This window comes from Cydia amplana, chromosome 7 (genome assembly GCF_948474715.1).
Source record: "Cydia amplana chromosome 7, ilCydAmpl1.1, whole genome shotgun sequence".
Classification (NCBI taxonomy): Eukaryota; Metazoa; Arthropoda; class Insecta; order Lepidoptera; family Tortricidae; genus Cydia; species Cydia amplana.
In genome coordinates, this window is record NC_086075.1 from 2,594,232 (window position 1) to 2,616,303 (window position 22,072).

The 22,072-nt window shown below is 39.3% G+C and overlaps 1 protein-coding gene across 4 annotated transcripts in view; it reads left to right on the plus strand.

Moving 5' to 3' along the window:
* Positions 1-3,871, plus strand: part of LOC134649372 (centaurin-gamma-1A) — a 384,793-nt gene extending 380,922 nt beyond the window's left edge. For all 4 annotated transcript variants that reach the window (XM_063504093.1, XM_063504095.1, XM_063504096.1 and 1 more), the window contains 3 exons: positions 276-395; positions 954-1,176; positions 3,434-3,871. In XM_063504093.1, coding sequence (XP_063360163.1) covers positions 276-395; positions 954-1,176; positions 3,434-3,856 — 766 coding nt within the window. In that variant the 3' untranslated portion in view covers positions 3,857-3,871. The remainder of the gene's footprint in view (positions 1-275; positions 396-953; positions 1,177-3,433) is intronic.
* The last annotated feature ends 18,201 nt before the right edge of the window (positions 3,872-22,072 follow it).

Below are 22,072 nucleotides of genomic sequence, written 5' to 3' on the forward strand. Positions count from 1 at the left end.
TTCCTTGGATATCACGGGCCTATAATCCCGGTTTTTTGATAGGCTTGCGTGGGGACACAGATCCAACACGTAGAGGCCCCTTGGAGAGCTTTTATGTCATGTAGAACGCCTGCTGGAATCCGTTCCCAGTTGCAACAATAGACACCCATGAACCGATTTCTGCAGGCATTGGGACTATTGTAGAAAAAGAGATGTGTTTATTATTATTTTTTTCAGTTTACAAAATTACCTGATTATTATTATAAGATATTTTAATTGTGTTTGTCTAATTGTAGATTGGGTCACGTGAGTGTCATGGTGTCTATGGGTAATGGGCTGGCCAACAATATTTGGGAGGCGGACCTACGCGGGCATATAAAACCTATTGCATCTTCTAGTCGAGAAGAGAAAGAAAGGTAATAATACTAATCATGTTTTTTGCTACCTAGTTTTAAATACGGTTTAAAAGCATTTTATGGTAAATAGGAAAATTTCGTGACTTAGTTTTTCGACAGAGTTATTCAGATTTACATTATTTATTTATAAACATACATTAATAAAGTTTACACGTCAATCTCTTATAGGTAAGAAGCAAATTCATATAAGTTATGAATAAGTGACGAATATTAAGTTTATAAATATAAAATGCTGTGCTGTATTGCTTCGCGAGGACGAGTTCCGTTAAAATCGTTATTTTTTTAACAATTTTCTGTATGTAAAATACTGTTTAAACAGGTACTTAAGACACGTTTACTAGGTAGTCTGAAACGCGTTTTTTTCCCTTTTCTCACATGAATAATTACAGCGTTATTCATAAACGGCCGCTAACTTAATCAGTTGATGATAATCGTTTGTCCCTATCTGTCGTTATGCCATAGAGAGGGATTCGACAAACGCTGATCATCAACTGATTAACTTAGCGGCCGTTTACGAATAACGCCGTTAATTTCTAACATGAGCACGTTACGTTTCAGATGGATCCGTCTAAAATACGAGCGTCGCGCGTTCCTCTCGTCCACCGAGGTCCCTACGGGCGTTGAATCCCTCCTCACGGCCTCCTCGCGCGGCGCCATATCCTCGCTAGCGCGCATGCTGGCCGTGCCCGCGCCGCGCGCGCCCACGCCGGCTGAACGGGCTTTAGCGCTGAGAGCGGCCGCCGCAGCGGGGCAGCTGCCCGCTGCACAGCTGCTTATATGGGTGAGTCAATTCAATTCAAAATATATACTGGGGTAGAGTCGCTCTATACTTGGGGTCAATCACCCTCCTCGCGGCGTCCTCTCGCGGCGCCATATCCTCGCTAGCGCGCATGCTGGCGAGCGAGCTTTAGCGCTGAGAGCGGCCGCCGCAGCGGGGCAGCTGCCCGCTGCACAGCTGCTTATATGGGTGAGTCAATTCAATTCAAAATATACTTGGGTCAATCGCCCTCCTCATGGCGTCGTCTCGCGGCGCTATATCCTCGCTAGCGCGCATGCTGGCGAGCGAGCTTTAGCGCTGAGAGCGGCCGCCGCAGCGGGGCAGCTGCCCGCTGCACAGCTGCTTATATGGGTGAGTCAATTCAATTCAAAATATACTTGGGTCAATCGCCCTCCTAATGGCGTCATCTAGCGGCGCCATATCCTCGCTGGCGCGCATGCTGGCGAGCGAGCTTTAGCGCTGAGAGCGGCGGCTGCGGCGGGGCAGCTGCCCGCTGCACAGCTGCTTATATGGGTGAGTCAATTCAATTCAAAATATACTTGGGTCAATCGCCCTCCTAATGGCGTCGTCTCGCGGCGCCATATCCTCGCTGGCGCGCATGCTGGCGAGCGAGCTTTAGCGCTGAGAGCGGCCGCCGCAGCGGGGCAGCTGTCCGCTGCACAGCTGCTTATATGAGTGAGTCAATTCAATTCAAAATATACTTGGGTCAATCGCCCTCCTAATGGCGTCATCTCGCGGCGCCATATCCTCGCTAGCGCGCATGCTGGCGAGCGAGCTTTAGCGCTGAGAGCGGCGGCCGCAGCGGGGCAGCTGCCCGCTGCACAGCTGCTGATATGGGTGAGTCAATTCAATTCAAAATATACTTGGGGCAGGCGTGACTCACTCCGCGATTTCGTCGCTTTGCTACAGGTAGCTAAAAGTACATCCGTTCCACACCAATTTCGGTGGCTAGCCATAAGCCGCGCGTGGCGCTGTCGCCACCTAGCGGCCATATCTGTGCTGATCGTACCAGACGCGTTTTGTTAGAGAGTGAGTCTTCTGTACCTAGTACTATTATTTATTCTGTGCTTGGGGTCAATCACCCTCACGGCGTCCTCTCGCGGCGCCATATCCTCGCTAGCGCGCATGCTGGCGAGCGAGCGCTAGCGCTGAGAGCGGCCGCCGCAGCGGGGCAGCTGCCCGCTGCACAACTGTTGATATGGGTATGTGCCAGTTGCACCATTCGCACTTGACCATAGAGAAAAAAATACATAGATTGCTCACTCCATACATCAGTTGGTACCAAAAATACTATTAATTTCAGTGTCTACATCTAGCATCGAGTAGCGGAACTATCGGTACTGGTAGCAGTACCGATAGTTCCGCTACTCGATGCTAGATGTAGACACTGAAATTAATAGTATTCTTGTTACCGAAACTGATGTATCGATTGAGCACTCTTGTCTTACTATATTTCTCTATGGTTTAGGTATCGTTTTTGGAGCAATTACAATAAAAAATAATTTTCATCTATGATATATCCTACAACATTCCCCGGGCATATACATTACGGGCTTTTTAGGGTTCCGTAGCCAAATGGCAAAAAACGGAACCCTTATAGATTCGTCATGTCTGTCTGTCTGTCTGTCCGTCTGTCCGTCTGTCTGTCCGTCCGTATGTCACAGCCACTTTTCTCCGAAACTATAAGAACTATACTGTTGAAACTTGGTAAGTAGATGTATTCTGTGAACCGCATTAAGATTTTCACACAAAAATAGAAAAAAACAGTAAATTTTTGGGTTTCCCCATACTTCGAACTGAAACTCAAAATTTTTTTTTTCATCAAACCCATACGTGTGGGGTATCTATGGATAGGTCTTCAAAAATGATATTGAGGTTTCTAATATCATTTTTTTCTAAACTGAATAGTTTGCGCGAGAGACACTTCCAAAGTGGTAAAATGTGTCCCCCCCCCCCCTGTAACTTCTAAAATAAGAGAATGATAAAACTAAAAAAAATATATGATGTACATTACCATGTAAACTTCCACCGAAAATTGGTTTGAACGAGATCTAGTAAGTAGTTTTTTTTTATACGTCATAAATCGCCTAAATACGGAACCCTTCATGGGCGAGTCCGACTCGCACTTGGCCGCTTTTTATTGTACTCGTTTAAGTACAAATTCTGTATCAATTAGTTTTATAAACTCGCTAACTTAGATACGGATTTTAGGTAGGTACATATATTAACTTTGTCTAACACTAACGTAATTTTCTTCCAGCACAACGGCAACCCGAACTACCCGGACGCGGACGGGCACACGTGCGTGTTCTACGCGCGCGCCGCCGCCAACCACCTCTCCGGCGTCCCCCCCCACTTCCCCAAGAACCTCCAACTCCTCTGCCCCCTCCACCCCAACCCCCCCCAATCCTCCAACTCCTCCAACACCAGCTCCAACTCCTCAAACAAAAGCAACCTCAAAAACCCTGAGCCTGAATGTAACTGTATAATCTTTGAGCTGCTTAACGCTCAGAGCGCGGCTAATGCTCTAGTTGAACTTCTAATCGGGTTACAAAATAATCAGTACATGAACGGGTATGAGGGGAATGGGTTCAGCCATGGAACCCTAGGTAGGGGTACATCCCTTGGGGGTTTAGGGGGAAATCTGTCGTTGACCAACGGGAAGTGTGGTAGTATTGTTTAATTTGGATTATGTTACCGAATTGTTGGTATTTACTGTAATTGTAATTTATTTTTCGTTTAATAAAAATCTCGTGAAATGAAAGTTTCATTGCGGTTGCGACTAGTTTTTTTTATAAATATAATTATCAAAATTATACGTGAATTTTATCTGTCAATTTGAAGATACTTAAATTATATTCATAGAGGAATTATTAGATAAAAATGTAGTCCTAATTTAATTACATATCCAATAGTGCAAATTTTTGTTCAATAGCAATTTCATACGATTAGCAACATTTTTAGACTAAATATGAATCCCAAGTGATTTTTGTATGAAAATACGATTTCGTGTTTGGAAAGGGACGGAGATATACGAATGTAATGTTAGGTCTCTTTCTGGTTATTGGTGTCGATTCGAATTTTGTAACAGAGTAACTGTTATCGACTATACTGTAAATATCTTGATTGTCAGAATGTTCATTATTGACAGATATTGTTGTCAAACTGACCTGTGACTTCCGGTCAATGTTAAACATGGCTATAAAGCATAGACAAAAGAAAACTGAGACGCAACTATCGTAAAATTGACAGCTGAATTAGATGGCCTTTCCAGCAACTCACATTCTGTCAATCGTTAAGGCCACTTGTAGCGCCATCTACTTTAACTGTAAATTTTGCGGCTGCAATTTTTTTTTTGCGTACTTTGCCTATTGATATAAAGTGACATAGACATTACATGTACAACAAAACTTAGTGTCACATGATAGGTTGCATTTTTACATACAACCAAAGTTAATGTATACCGCGTAAATACTGATTTTGAGTAATAAATAGGAAAAAACCTGTTTCTTCATACATTTCCAAATGCAAACGTTATAATGTTGATGTTTTCACTTAATAATAACTGTGCAATATTTAGCTTACAAACGAATAGCTTTACAGTCATCAAATACCATCGCCCACACTTTATAGGACATTTTAGTCTTTAAATATGATCAGCGGCGATATCATGGTCGCATTTTTACAGAGATGTACAAAATGGTTTTAAAAAAGCATTTAAATACAAAATGCAAAATACTTTTCAGATTTACTATTTCAAATGCAAAATACCAAATAGTTTTGCGTTTTGTATTTCAAATGCTAAATGCAAAATAGGTATTTTCAAAATACTTTTTCAAAATAAAATACCTTTTGACCAAATCTCAGATATTTTTATTTATTTTAGGTATTTGTCATGAGAAATAGAGGCACAATGCCGAGCCGAACAAAAATGTCTAATAACATGGCACCTTATGCATGACATTTTGGTCATATTTATCAGTACGCGTATCAATAAATTCTGTTATTAATAATAATAATACTTCGTCTAATAGCGAAGAGTCTCGACCAACATCTTGAGAGACTCTCGCTAGGTGGTTGGATCAAGGGCAAGATGCAGAAGGCGGTGATCTTAGACACGGCGCGGATAGTCCGCCGGTTCCTCTCTCTGCGGCCCTGACCACCGGCAGCTTGGGCCTTGCCCCGCTGCTGGCGGCACCCTAGGTTAGGTTTTTTTATAATATTTTTATATTGTTTTTGTAAGTGTTTTTATATTTTAATTTTATATCCATATTGTAATAAAACCTAACTTAAGACGAAAAATGAATAAAGAGAATAATACTCACTTAAAATAATGTAAAAAACTAGACTAACGAAATGAGAGCCATGGCTCCATTTTGTGACTTGTGTGGCCATTTATTTCGGTTGATTGTGCATCTAGTTTTTATTTTATTATTATTACACTTTTCTTTTATTAATAACAACTGGACTGGTATTTTTTAAAAGTGAAAAAAAAAAATACAAATACAAAATACAAATGCTTTATTCGTCGATCATAGGAGTACACAACATGATATTGCATATGATGGTAAAAAAGAAAAATTGTTCCACTATGTCGTACTCAAGGGCATACGAAATTAAGTTTGCTAATAGCAATTAGCACTAAATTAAGATTTACAGGCAGTGTGTATGTGAAAGAAATAAACATCAATTTTTATTTATTATACGCTTTTTAACAATACCTGGCGCTGGCGCCAGGCGCTAGCAGGCGCCTCTTTGCGTCAAATTCGGCAATACAAGCGTCATTCGTTCATTTCATTTTGTTTGACTGGTAATGTTGGCTAAACTTAATCACAAAGTATTTTGCATTTTGAAATGAATATTAAAAATGCAAAATACATCTCGAAAAGTATTTCAAATAAAATACAAAATGTTTTTTACTAAAAGGCATTTAAATGCAAAATACAAAATAGGTATTTTGCATTTTGTATTTGCATTTTAAATAGAAGTATTTCAAATAAATCGCATCTCTGCATTTTTATCACTTGTCATGTCATGCGTCACTTTCGCACTTGAAAGTGACATGTTATCATACATGTTTTAAATATGAATTGGTGATTTATTTTCGACATTTGGCGTGTTGAGATATTTCTGATTGCAACGGTGTTTAATGACTGTGTCGCTATCTTGCATCTATATTCACTACATCACATTACAGAGCTAAAATACTCTAAGTTGTACAAAATCTGTGGTAACATACCAAGGTTTGATACAAATAATTTAATTTCAGTACCATTACGTACCTTGTCACAGTGACAATCGATATGAAAGTCGCTAGGACCTCATACTATTGTCACTGTGACAAGGTACCATCGCCCACACTGTTAACTATCCGGGGTCCCTTTGTTTCCCATAATGTATTGTTTGTCATATTATCATCATCACTACATAGTATAAAACAAAGTCGCTTCCCGCTGTCTGTCTGTCGGTATGTATGCTTAGATCTTTAAAATTACGCAACGGATTTTGATGCGGTTTTTTTTAATAGATAGAGTGATTCAAGAGGAAGGTTTTTGTATAATTTGTTAACCCGTGCGAAGCCGGGGCGGGTCGCTAGTTAGTCATAAAACTGAAACGGTTAATTCGTAAGGTTATCCTATAGATAGGTTAGGTTTGTCTAATGCCAATCCTGAAAAGTGACGCGTTTCTGAACCAAATGAATTATGACTAACGAAAATGCGTACAAACAATACATTATGATTTAAAACTTTTTGGGAAACAATAGAGACCTTAACTATTAGTGTGAAATAGTACTAAAATTAATACTCGTATCGTTCACCGTACAGTCGCCATCAGATATATCGGAGCGGCCAAGGTGCTCACAAATATCTGAACACGCCTCTATTGTCAGGGCGTTAGAGTGCGTGTTCAGATATTGTGAACACCTTGGTCGCTCCGATATATCTGATAAGGACTGAACAACTTAATAGATTAGAAATTTTAATAGGTATACGTAAAATAATTAGGTACAAGATCTCAGCTCAATGCTATTTGTAGGGTAATTTTAGGGTAAATATTTTAGTGGTAAATCGCTTACCCTTGGGTACTTAATTCACCAGATATTTTTGAATTATTTATTAATATTGACCTTACATTCCATTGTTTCACATAGTTAAGGGTGCTACCTAAGGTATGTGTATTAATGAAGTTTAAATTTCAAGAAAAATACATAAGTAACTCATTTTTGCACTCTTAACTAACTTCAATTTATCTTTTTAATGTTACTGGGCATGTTTTCACAAAAAAAACGAGGCCATCTATAACTATTTTTACATAGTAAGTTAATAATATCCATTAAGAAGGGGAGAAGTGGTCTTAAGTGGTCACACGCCGAGTAATGTTGAAATAATCCCAGGGTTAAATAGTCGATGTGATATTCCTAAGGTTTCCCTTAATAAGCCAAATGTACTGAACCCTTCTGTGCCTGCTCTAGGTAGTTAAACGCTTCCGCGCCGCATAGTCCGGGAGCCAGTTGCGACGAGAAACCATTTTCACGGCCGGCTCCTAGACTATGAGGCGTTTTTAAATGTAAAGTACTTCGTATGCGTCTATTAGGATTAATCAGCGATTCTTAATAGATTATTTTGTAATTTGTGCATTTTTTTAGAAAGCTTGTTATCACACTTTTGATAATTGTCGGTTTTACAGTATAATGTAATATTACATTTTCAGCCGAAGTGTAAATCGTCCTAAAACACTAACTTTTCATGTATATTTTTTGTCATCATGATTTCAGCACAAAATATATAAATACGTTGTCATAAGTGTCATAACCAACATATGATTCTATGTACAAAAACACATGGTTTTGACAGTTTGTTTGACAGAAGCTTGTTCAAAAATGTGACCTTATGGCCACTGCTGTCTAGATTATATTGGAATTTTCACCTGAATTGTGTATTAATACGTACGTGCGTACATATTGTATGAATATCAGGTAGCAGCGGTCAAAAGGCTGTATCGCTTTAGAACATTCTTTTTTTATTACGCTAAGAACATTGTTTGTTACATAGCTAACTTAGAAAATGTAGAATTTGTAGTCTGTTTTCAGTAGTTTCGCAAAATTGAATCCGAAATAGGAATCGAAACGCGTTGTCAGAAAAGAAAAGACAATTGGGAGATGGAATATTCTAACAATGAATTTGAGTCATATTAAAAAAAACATGCGAAATGGTGCTGAGTAAAGTTACATGCGTGGGACCATAGAGAAAAAAAAATACATAGATTGCTCACTCCATACATCAGTTTTGGTAACAAAAAGACTATTATTTTCATAGTCGACATCTAGCATCGAGTAGCGGAATTATCAGTACTGCTACTTGACAATAGATGTTGCAGTAGTGATAATTCCGCTATACTCGATGCTATATGCCGACACTGAAAATAATAGTCTTTTTGGTACCAAAACTGATGTATGGATTGAGCACTCTTGTCGTACTATATTTCTCTATGGGGGAACTTAAAATGTCATTCCGTTTTGCGGAGTTCTTTTCATACTTAATCAGGTAGAATTTTCGAAAGCATCTCTCGGTCTATGATTAAGTTGACTTATTATTATTACTTACACATTTTTTTCAACAAAATCTAGTATTTTCAATGAAATATATCACAATTTCTCCTTGTTTAATATTAAAGCGAATAAGTTTTTTCTGTAAATTTTAGCGATAAATCGTTTACCGACGTCAGTATTCGAAAATGTAAAAAATGCACACTAGGATATACTTGCACTTTCTGTACAATGTATTTTTAAAAATATTTTTAAATGTTGAAATTTTATTGATAATTTTAAATTCGTTATTTCGCCGTTCGGTTCGCAATTTTATTGTATATTATTTGTATAATTATGGTTTCTGTGTATATTTTCTTTTCTATAGCCAAAGAGCTTGTTGTATATAAATAACGTACGCAGCTGGGGTTACCCTTTAGTCTTTCGTTAATGTAATTCTTAAGAGATTTGTTGATGTTCTCTATCTTGTGAAAATAAAGTGTATGAACACGAGTGTGTATGTTTTCCTTATACGTCAAAACTTGAAACCTGTACGGATATGATGGTCGTTCTTGTCTACGTGACAGCGTGATAAAACGGTGTCCGTCACTTTCTTTCCCACGGTGTTAAACAGTGACAGTTATTTTATCACGTGGATAAAGATGGATAAAGCTATCCATAATAGGCTGGCTGCCCTAGTAGCACGGTCGCATTTTTATCATTTATCACCATGCCTGTCACGTTCTAACAAGTATGTAAGTGCGAAAGTGACGGGCTTAGTGATAGTGGATAAAAATGGATCCGTGCTGAGCCCGCTGTACGGATATGATGGTCGTTCTTGTCTACGTGACAGCGTGATAAAACGGTGTCCGTCACTTTCTTTCCCACGGTGTTAAACAGTGACAGTTATTTTATCACGTGGATAAAGATGGATAAAGCTATCCATAATAGGCTGGCTGTACGGCTACCATCATTTTGGCACTGACATAAACGCCGTCGAGAACGTACCTAATTTACTTTCTATACATCGCTCGTACTCGCATATTAGTGCAAACGAGATGTATAGAAAGTAAATTACGTTCTCGATAGAGTAAATGTCAGTTTTGACACTGTCAGCGATTCATGGTATGGGTATTCCGTCCACGAGCGTATATTTCTTCGATTTTCAATCGTAGGAAAAAAATAATTGCTTTGATTGCTGAAACTAAGGGTAACATTCCATTTCTGACCGCAGCTGCACTACTGGTACTGAACGCGTCGCTGTTACTGTCAATTTCCATAGTAAAATGAACAGTAGTGCAGCTGCGGTTGGAAATGGACTGTCACCTTAAAAGCAATCGCTGCTTTGTCGATGAATTTATCAATTTTGATCGTTGTTCGAGAAAAACGCTAGTAGAAGGAATAGTCCCTATGAAGGAATAGTTGATTTTGTTTTGTTAGGAATTTGACACGGAACTTAAAAGAGCGAGTGACGACTCGAGTTCTTCAAATTTAGACTGTTGATGTTCACAACGCTAGTCCTCCCTTGTTCAAATTCTGAACAATGTCCGGGAAACAATGACATTGCGCTGAACAACAATACCAATTATCGGTAGCTCTCTAATACCGGTATTGATTCCGAGCTTGTTCGCTGTCCGTTGTAGTAGGTATTGAGAGACGACACACACGTAATGTATTTGCGTGCGTGCGGTACCGCAATTAATAGTTATTTGTTTTACAAGAGTGAAGAGTGGTTCGAAAAATGGAATCTTGAACGTTGCGAGGGTTTCAAAGCACGAGGGTTAAACAAAATTTGCCTCCGAGTGAAATACAAAATTTATCACCACACCAACCCGAAGCAAATATTAAATGTAAGTAAAATATCAAACAAATTCAAATGAATGGTATTAAATATTTATCATCCAAAATCATCATTTAAAAGTCAATTCTACCAGCAAACATAAGAAAACAATTCAAAATTTGCATTTGATTACTTTGCCTCACATGTGAATTACCTACTGATAACAAAGTGCAACTTTGCTATCCGTTTTTGAAGTGCAAAGTAAGCCTTTCCGAGCTGGTGTGGTGAAAATAAATAGGTTGGACTTAATTGGAGACAACAATATGGGATACAACTTAATAGAGTACCTAAGGATAGCCGTGTATGGAGTGAGTACTCGATGCTTATTTATTTCTGTAGATAGGTATGGTTTCTAGTTAGTTAATAGTGTAATAAAAAGAAAGAAAATTATATCCGGCGCTGTTGACAGATACAAACGCAAGAACTTCTTGGCGCACTTTTTTAAATACATTATGTACCTAGTTTATTTATTCAACGAAGAATTTGCTACTGGTCCTAGGCTTATATTCTTCTATCTTATCTTATCTAATCTATCTATCTAATACCTTTAAACGAGCAATTCTTGCATATTTATTTATATATATATATATATTTCGGGGATCTCGGAAACGGCTCTAACGATTTAGATGAAATTTGTTATATGGGGGTTTTCGGGGGCGAAAAATCGATCTAGCTAGGTCTTATCTCTGGGAAAACGCTAATTTTTGAGATTTTATATTTTCCGAGCAAAGCTCGGTCTCCCAGATATTACCTTTAAACCAGCAATTCTTTTATATTTATTTAGGAGATCTCGGGAACGGCTCTAATGATTTCGATGAAATTTGGTACATGAGGGTTTTCGGGGGTGATATATCGATCTAACTGTCTTATCCCTGGGAAAACGCGCATTTTTGAGTTTTTATATGTTTTCCGAGCAAAGCTCGGTCACCCAGATATTAATAATTTAAACGACAACATGATCAATATTACTATAAAACTGTTCTTCATTGCCAATTAGGGATTGCTCCCGGTACTGAGTTTGAATGGCGAGAACCGGGAATTCCCGGTTCCGGTACTGTATTTGTATAGATCGATTTTTCGCCCCCGAAAACCCCCGTATAGTAAATTTCATCGTAATCGTTAGAGCCGTTACCGAGATCCCCGAAATATATATACAAATAAATAAATAAACAAGAATTGTTCGTTTAAAGGCTTAGATTTCTCACTCGTATGTTTCCATCCATCTACATCGCTGCCATTTGATCGGCGACAACATCAGGTAAAATTGGATTAGTTCGGTACTCTCATACCAAGCTACAAACACACATACATAATAATAATAAATAATAATGTGAGCCTATATGCGTCCCACTGCTGGGCATAGGCCTCCTCTCATGCGCGAGAGGGCTTGGGCTATAGTCCCCACGCTAGCCCAATGCGGATTGGGGACTTCACATACACCTTTGAATTTCTTCGCAGATGTATGCAGGTTTCCTCACGATGTTTTCCTTCACCGAAAAGCTAGTGGTAAATATCAAATGATATTTCGTACATAAGTTCCGAAAAACTCATTGGTAGGAGCCAGGATTTGAACCCGCGACCTCCAGATTGAAAGTCGGACGTCATATCCACTCGGCCACCACAGCTTCATATACAACAACATACCTACCTACATATATTGCTCTCGGCAGTCAGTAATGTTTTTAACAGACAGATAAATAATAATATAATAAATCCGTTTATTCAAGACAAGATACCTAGGTCCAACACAATCATATTACAATTTAAAAAGCGAAAATCCGCTAAAATGGGTATAAAAATAATAAGTAATTAATACTTAAATAATAATGGAAGGAGAAGTGGCGCTGATCGTCACAAACACAGGTAATTTTATGGAATGTCTCACATTAGTACTAGCGGCAGCTAATTTTACTCCATAAGATTTAACGTAGAAAGTCCGACAAAATGAGGGCAGCACCAGTCGTGCACCTAGCGAATATTTGAATTACAATTTTAAACATTCTTGACATTTATAAAAAATAAAACACTTCAACAACCAAGTAAAAAATCAGAATAAAACATTTAAAATATAAACTATTCAGGCAGCTTTCTCGCGCGAAAATTGGCCATAGCAAGCCAGCGCGGGAACGCTGCCTGCGTGATGGGCACCTTACCAAGGGCGCAAAATTTTGATAGGTATTTTTTTTTTTTTTAGATTTAGTTATTAGTTGTAGTTAATTTTAGTTATATATTCATTTTTTAACACTTATTATGCAATAAATGAGTTATGACCAACTATTCAGTTAAAATAAAGGGTGCAGCCTCAGCTAGCTCGGGGTTCGTTGATTGAGGCTATGTTAAGTGGAAACAACACAGATATCGGTATAATAGTGTATTCTGCTAAGTAATTTGCACGGGTATAGGACACTTATTAGAATTAGCACTTAAATACTGTTGTGATTTACAAAATAAGATAAGTAGTCACGTTATTACTCGTATCGCGTCGGTTGCCGAACTGCGCGGGAGCGGCGTGTACGGATCTGTATCCGGTCGCTCACGCGCGGTGCGTCGCGATCCGGAGCCGTGATTGGCTCATGCGGTGCAGCATTGAAATGGTCCAATCCGCGAGTTTCACTCGGCCGGGCCGACGTTCGAGGTTGGCGCGTTATAAGGGAGCCTTAAAATTTTCGAGGGGTTTTGGGCCTTATTTATAGGTTTAGACCTAAACTTGGCATATAAGCTAAATTCTGTTTTTAAAATTGGTAAAAGTTTCTTTAAAACATATTTTGAAGATTTTATGTAGGTAGGTATAAAATTATTGGACAAAATGAGTTTCTTGCGCCGGTATCGTTCTCAGGGCTGCGGCTGTGGTGTAGGGTTAGAACCGGTGATAGTTTCTGACATTCATACGACATACATATTCATAAGTACGGACATGAACATAACACCGAAATAACGTTTTTGCCTGATTTCTGTATTAAAACAAATTACTATCAAGCGCAAACGGATATTTGAAAGTACCTACGCGCACATATATTTATGTAAGTATTATAGTAATAGTGTGTAATGACTTAATAAAACGCAATTGTTTTTTGTATGGAACCACCAGCACCTTCCGAAAAGGTCATTTCCGCTTATTTATTTTTAGTAATCCCCGTACCTGTGATGTTGGGGAGTAATTTCCTGTTGCGGAAAATCGAGTCTCATTTCCGTGCTGCAAAGGTTTTAAGTGAAGGAAAAACTATTCAAATAGAACCCCTAGTGTAAATTTCATTCGATAGCGTGACGTGCGTTCCCGTTTGGGTTGTCTATTTTTGTATGGGATTTTGAACAGCGCGCCAAGCGGGACGTTTGGGAAACTTAAAATCCCATACAAAATGACACTGAATACTATTACCTATGTATGTATCATTATATGATACAATGAATGCAAAGAAAATCAGAGAGTGTTCTGAACGAAGTTTTAAAAGAAAAAAAATAATAATTAAAAATTAAAAAATCACGACTGCAGTTTAAAGCGAACTGAAAAGTTAAAAATAATTTTAGTTATGTTAGTTACTCAACTTAATTAATGTAAATTAGAATATTAGTGTTCAGGCAGGGTCATAAACAGCAAATGCAAAAGTTTAGGCTCATTTAAGATCGTGACTGTACCTGCATATTTTATTTCAATTGCAGTCGGGGACCTTGATGTATTAAAAATATTAAAATATTCCCATTTAAAAGGTCCCCGACTGCAATCAATGAGCGAAAGTTGTGGCATATGATAGATAATACTGCGATTTAGGTTAATAGTACAAGCATAAAATATGTGGGCTTATAGCGAGGTGTAAAAGTTCCTTCGACCCTTTGTGGAGCTTGGGTCTTCGGCCTTTATCATTTAGATACCTACTTGTAATATTTTTCTGTGTTTGAAGAACTAGTAAGCATCAGGGCCGGATTAAGCATGTCGGGGCCCCTAGGCAGTGCAATGCTCGGGGCCCCCGTACAGTTAATTCTGCATACATAAGTTCAGTTGTTCAGTACAGGCAAGTAAGTTTGCGGTTTTAATTTCAACCTTCAGGTGTCGGTTGAGCCGATCCGAACATGCCGAATGTTTTTTTCGCTCTTGCGTGGACATAAAGGTTTTTTATATTAGTTTTTGCCGATTCCTCCTTGCGTCCAGTGTGGGGAGAGCTCTTTTTTCTCAATAAGTAGTTAAATATTTTGCGAGGCTGAACAGCGATTGTCCGACCATATGAGCCACATGATTAAAATTAATGTAATAATAAAGATTTTACATGTGTTTAAATGATTATTCATTAACCAGTCAAACTAGCATGTAAGTGCAGGGTAAATCGGAAAAGCAATAAAAATCGCGAGCGCAGCGAGCGCGAAATTTTTTGTGAAAAATTTGTGAAAGCGTGTTAAAAAGGCCTAAAAATCCGAAGTTACCCAGTGAGGTGAGCTTTCATGCGAGGTCAGAGCCGTGCTTCAGGATAAGCTCAGCTAGATGACAGACGACAACCAATGTCCATTGTATTAAAAAGCGAGACCGCAGGCCGAGCTTGGCTCAGCGAGGCCAAAGGCTAAGCTGAAGAAGAGATTTGGTAGGCGAACCAAAAATTGAGGTAAAAAGTGAGGCTGAAGGTCGAGCTCAGCAATCTCCACATACTTAACAAGCCCGAAGCGTACTTATAATCAGCGAGGTGAGCTTTCATGCGAGGCAAAAGGCTAAGCTTCTGAAATCAATGAATCAAAGCAGCGCTCTGATACGAACCAATCGTCAAATGTTACTCAACAATAATATATGTGTCATACCAGAGTTACTCGGAGGGCCGAAGTTTCATTAATGAGGTTTTAGGCCCTCGGGAGCCTGAAATTCGAGCTCGATTTACAGACTTTAAAAGCTATAAAATAACATAATTTACATAATCATTTGATGACTGTGTGTCTGAGAAACTGATATTGGACATTAGGTATAAATAGGTAACATAAAAAATTAGTTATGAATTTTGGCCATATGTCAAACTTGGCAAACACATTTTTTTTTTGGCGCGCGCGGGGCCGCCGGGGCCCCTTAGCCGAGGCGGGGCCCCCTAGCCGAGGCGGGGCCCATAGGCAGTTGCCTACTCTGCCTTAGGGTTAATCCGGCCCTGGTAAGCATGCCTTACGGCCCTACGCGGAGCTCGGCCTTCGGAATTAAGAAGTTGGAAGCGCGCACCGAGCCTGGCTCCGGGCTTTCGGCCCTACTCGGAGCTCGGCCTTCGGCCTTCGCAATTAAGAAACTTGGGGAAGATTTTCTTAATTGCGAAGGGCTCGGAGCGTAAGCCAGGTGCGTACCTGGCTTACGCTCCGAGCCCTACGCGGATTTCAGCCTTCGGAATGATTATGCTTGGGGAAGTTGGAACCGCGCACCGAGCCTGGCTCCGGGCCCTCGGCCCTACGCGGAGCTCGGCCTTCGGCCTTCGCAATTAAGAAACTTGAGGAACTTACAAAAAGCGGCCAAGTGCGAGTCGGACTCGCCCATGAAGAGTTCCGTATTTAGGGGATTTATGACGTATTAAAATAAAAAATAAGTTCAAAAACTAAAACCCGACTACTGCAAATCGCGCTCTAAAAAGTATGAAACAAGATAGAATTCTTATCTGAAATTATCAAACAGGAAATATTAAGAATTCTATCTTGTTTCATACTTTTTAGAGCGCGATTGTTTTAGTATGAGCTTTGAAACGCGTACAGCGAGCCTCGTACGTCGGGCTACACTCGACTATTTTAGTATGAGGGCGCCGAAGGCGCCCGGCTTTGAAACGCGTACAGCGTGCCTCGTACGTCGGGCTGCGCCCGACTCTTTTAGTATGAGGGCGCCGAAGGCGCCCGGCTTTGAATCGCGTACAGCACGCCTCGTACGTCGGGCTACGCCCGACTCTTTTAGTATGAGGGCGCCAAAGGCGCCCGGCTTTGGAACGCGTACAGCGCGCCATGTACGTCGGGCGTCGGGCTACGCCCGACTCTTTTAATATGAAGGCGCCCGGCTTTCGACCGCGTACGTTTTAGTGTGGGGGCGCCTTTTGGACCGAGTCCGTTGCGTCACATAGTACGTTTCAGTGTGTTTCGTCTGACCACAGCTGAGGCGTTTTTTTTGTCCTGCAACATTTTAGGAGATGAACATACTACGGTAGTACTATTAGTTATTCTGTGAATATACTAAGCAACTTTTACTATGGGACCAAACCCGATCTCGTAAAAAAATTGTCTGTTTCATACATTTTGGCTGATCTGGACTTCTATACCTATTCACGTTATAAAATATTGCAGGTCATTAAAAAAAAAACACCATGTATGTAGCGGCCAAACAAATTTCTTTTGCAAAAACCTTCTTAACACGCGGATATAATCCAGAGCGCTTGTAGCTTCGACTAACACGGAAGGGACGCGGCATTCATTGAGCTATTATTACTAACGTACGTACGTACGTACGTAGTACATTATACTTCAATGGCGGCATTCGCACTATTTCCCCTCTGCCTAGGTACAAGATCAACTGATCTAGCGCGGGTAATAAAACTAGTTGCGCTCGGATTTTAAACTAGACCGAGTCCCAGTGAAAGCATATAACTGGAAACCGCCTTTGGAAACATTACCGTTCAAATTCTCGGGCCAAATTAGCACACATACACAATTACGCCTACATTTAAATAAGACGATACGTTTACAGAGCCTGTCTCTATTACACTAACGTACACAGCTAAGTGTAGATGAAATGCATATAATGTCAATAACTACCAATCAGCGACATAAATCCGCTAATAACCTTCTTGCTGTACGTACTGGCCGCTGAGAGTTCACGGTTCATATTTGATTAGAATATGACTTGGACAGGGATAGGTTTATGCCATACATTGAAGAACCAGTCAAATAATTCACGTATAATAATTTAATGCAGTTTAAAAGATAACTAGTTAAAATGTTGTTATGAAATTAAATGACAGACTAACTCAACATAATTAAATATTCATTGTTGTAGACGGTGTAAATGTATTCCGCTATAATAAGTATTTTGTATATTTTATTATCAATCTGTATGGCAGTGCGAAGTCACGTTCAGAGCCCGTACCATGAGTCACTGACAGTGTCAAAACTGACATTTACGCTATCGAGAACGTAATTTACTTTCTATACATCTCGTTTGCACTAATATGCGAGTACGAGCGAGATGTATAGAAAGTAAATTACGTTCTCGACGGCGTTTGTCAGTGCCAAACTGATGGTAGCCGTACCGTCCGTATAGTCTGTCCGTTTTTCTAAGATCAAGTACGCCATAGTAAATGTATGGCGAACTTGATCTTAGAAATCGGACAGGCTATACAGCCTGCTAAATTTACATGGGTACACGAATCGGGTCAAAAACATTTGAACAGGCGGAGTCACAATAAATCCCCACTTTCAGTTCCAATGGAAATATTTTATATGTATATAGCCGGTCAAGCAAGTTTGTCAGTAGAAAAAGGCGCATAATTACTATTTTGTATGGGACCATAACTGTTCGCGCGCTTACATTTTCTAAATTCGCCGCTCTTTTCTACTGACGGAAATGGCTTGAGAGAGAACCTACATATATGTGACAGTAGAGGGTGGATTAAAATGATCAACATTTTGAGATAATGTGTGTATTTGTTAAATTACTTCATTGAAAGCGTCCTAGAAAAAATGTAGCTACATATAGGAGACCGGGTATGATTATTTCACGGGTTATCTCATGAATAGAACATTAGATATCTTGCCAGGCATCCACTCAATTTCACGTCTCTCTAATTGGACAGCTTTTTTCCATAGTTCTCTGTGAATAGCATCTTGTGGGAATCTGAATGGAAAGTAATGTAAAATGACAATATCAAATTTGATTATTAATTTGAAATAACTAGGTGGTTTTTTTATAGCTCCATCTCATGAAATAAAAAAGGAAAATACAAATCTGTAAGAAGGAATTTATTACTAGGTACATTTATAATTATATAGAAAATACCTAAACTAAACATAAGTTAATAAAATAGTCTACTTCATTTGGCATAAAACCATCCCTATTATCCTCGCAATTTAAAAAGTCGTATGTTGTTATGAAAGTCGTATGCAGTTGTTACGTTTTAGCTTAGCACGGTAGTATTGAAAAAAATGTCATGTTTATTCCAAATTTTACTGAAGTTATCTGTTACTACAAGTAAAAAGTGATTCCACTGTCCTTGATATGAACTAAAATAACTTCTGCACGACACATGAAGACATGTTTAATTACAAAAAAACGTAGTTTTTATAAACCAATTTAGCCATCCGTCACTGACTGTCATCTCGGCCGCACTGAAGTTGCCAATCGAACAGTCTGTAAGCACCGCCTACAATCGAATACTTTACGTTGGGTCATAATTGAGCGCACAGAATACTTCCATGGTTTATATGCGTTCACTGCCGAGTCCAGACGCGCGAGTGAACACAGCAGCAGAAAAAATGCCAATTGCTCGGTTTTTTGTTGTAAAAGGAAGTCGGGGAGGTAAGTAATATTTTTTTACATGTCATACGTTTAATTACATTTAAACACAATTATTATGTTTTAGTCTCATGTAATTGCTGGATTTATCGATTTTGCTCGCCCAGTACAAATTGCGGATCGGTCGAGCGACAAATCCGACTTCTCATCTCTCAGAAAACAATAAAATTCTTTGACGAAAATGTGCTAGTGTGCGTGTTGTGACACTTGTGATTCGTCCGTACACAAAAACAGATCGAGGTGTGCAAGATTTGTCTATGTAGGGTGCCATTTTCTATGTATTTGTGTCGTCATTACAGATTGGATTTTGTATAAGTGTGTGAGAAGTGCGACTGTGTGCACGTTCCCCCCCGCGAAAAATGGCAGAATGATTTGAATGTCAAGATATCGCTTGGGCCTATCCCTTCCGACGTGTCGGAAGCCCGTGTTGATCGAAGGCTTGTAGATTCGTAGTTCGAATTACCTCTACCCGATAAATTAATGTTTTATCGGGTGCATGCAAGCAAAGCCGGGTGCAAGAGCTAACAATATGTATATATTTGAAATGTGCTAATTGAGCTTTTTCAAATGATGTACAACACGTCATCATTACTTATTTTTATTTTTTTGGTTCGTGACTTTATGACCTCTAGAGGGCGCCGTGTTCATTTTTTTGTGACGTCATATAGCCTATAACCAGCGGACGATTAATACGATTCGAATGACACATCGTTTGACAAATTATAATGAGTACTTTAGAAGTTATGAGGGAACAGATGAACATACATACATACCGGTCAAAATCATAACCCTCCTTTTGCGTTGCCGTAGTCGGGTAAAAAACTACTTACTAGATCTCGTTCAAACCAATTTTCGGTGGAAGTTTGCATGGTGATGTACATGAAGTTACAGGGGGGGGGACGACGACACAATTTACCACTTTGGAAGTGTCTCTCGCGCAAACTATGTATTCAGTTTAGAAAAAACTGGCCAAGTGCGAGTCGGACTCGCGCACGGAGGGTTCCGCACCATCAACAAAAAATAGAGCAAAACAAGCAAAAAAACGGTCACCCATCCAAGTGACCTCGCCCGACGTTGCTTAACTTCGGTCAAAAATCACGTTTGTTGTATGGGAGCCCCACTTAAATCTTTATTTTATTCTGTTTTTAGTATTTGTTGTTATAGCGGCAACAGAAATACATCTGTGAAAATTTTCGTGAGATACAGCCTGGTGACAGACGGACGGACGGACGGACGGACAGCGGAGTCTTAGTAATAGGGTCCCGTTTTTACCCTTTGGGTACGGAACCCTAAAAAATGATATTAGAAAACTCAATATCATTTTTGAAGACCTATCCATAGTTCCGAGTAGGGCCGAAAGCCCGGAGCCAGGCTCGGTGCGCGCTTCCAACTTCTTAATTCCGAAGGCCGAGCTCCGCGTAGGGCCGTAAGGCATGCTTACTAAATATAAGTTATTTGTATACACATCTCGATTCCATTAGCGCAATTTGGAACCAGGGATGTTGCGAACATCCGCATCCGTAACCGCGGAACTTCCGCATTATTTTCAACATCCGCATCTGCATCCGCATCCGCATAAAATCGATGCGAAGCTTATGCGGATGCGGATGTCGAACAAGTCGGTAGGTACAGGAACGTCTTAGCATCGGCGTAAGTGCTAGACTGCTAGGTAATTTAGTCATTAGCCAAAAAAACCTATTAGAAATGAGCAGTCAAGCGTGAGTGGGACTTAATGTACGGAACCCTTGGAACGCGAGTCCGATTCGCACTTGGCCGGGTTTTTGAAATAAAAATTACTAAAATGTAATATTTGACGTTTTTTATGTACCTATCTTGACATCCGCATCCGCATCCGCATCCGCATCCGCATCCGCATCCGCATCCGCATCCGCGGATGTGAGCCTTTAAAAATCCGCATCCGCATCCGCATCCGCGGAGGTCAAAAAATCGGCATCCGCAACATCCCTGTTTGGAACATAGGTATTGGCGGCTTTTAAAACATGTGTATAAACTTTAAGTAGTGTAATGTAATATGTACTATATTATGTTTTTTTATGATCGGCGGTCAAAACCTTCCTTTTAATATCCGATTCAATAATAATATTTGGTTTCATGGGATTTGCTTTTCTTAACATATTTTGAAAATTCGTACTTTCTCAAAATTAGACACATGTTGCATATATATTATTACTCGTCTTTCAAAGCTCTACATTTTGATACCCTACTCGATAAGTTTGCAAGATATTTTTTTCTTAAGGTTGCGTAATATGGCGTATTAAGACCGCCATATTGATTTTGTAATGACGTCACATAGCCTATGTCACCCGGGATGACGTAAGGATTCTAATGATATATCATACATCTAAATCGGTTAAGGCATTCTGAAGTTATCGTGGAATAAAGACACACATACATATATACATACAAACATGAACGCTGAAAACAATACACTCTTTTTTTTTGGGCAGTCGTGTAATTATTCAACTATAGTCCGTCAACCAAATCTTGTCAGTAGCAATGTAAAGCAAACTAAAGTAGGGCAACACTCAAAGAGCAGTATTGCGCTAAGAAAAGCAGCAATGTACATCGAACCAACAGATTTTTTTTTCTGCTGAGCGCGCCCTTTGTACGTCAATTCAAATTGTCACTCGCGGTTTATTGAAAAAAATTGAAACATGGACGGACAATTTAAAAGCGATGTTAAAACAATGTTAATCAAAATGATGAACAAATTTGAAGATATCAAAAACAACTGCTTATATTCTCTTTGTTCCCTATCTATGTCTTCTAAGTTTACAAAAATAAAATCATATCAAAATGCAGATAATTAGATAGTGCATATATTTGTTATTTACAATATAATATGCCACTTGTTAATGTAAATTAGTGTACTGTTCTGGATGAATATGACATACCTGTATAATTTTTTTGATTGGTATATATTGTACAATATACATATTAAAAATGAAACAACTGATATTTGGGTGTTTATTTAATTTAAAGGTAAATAAGATAAGGGTCACTTTTCGACTTG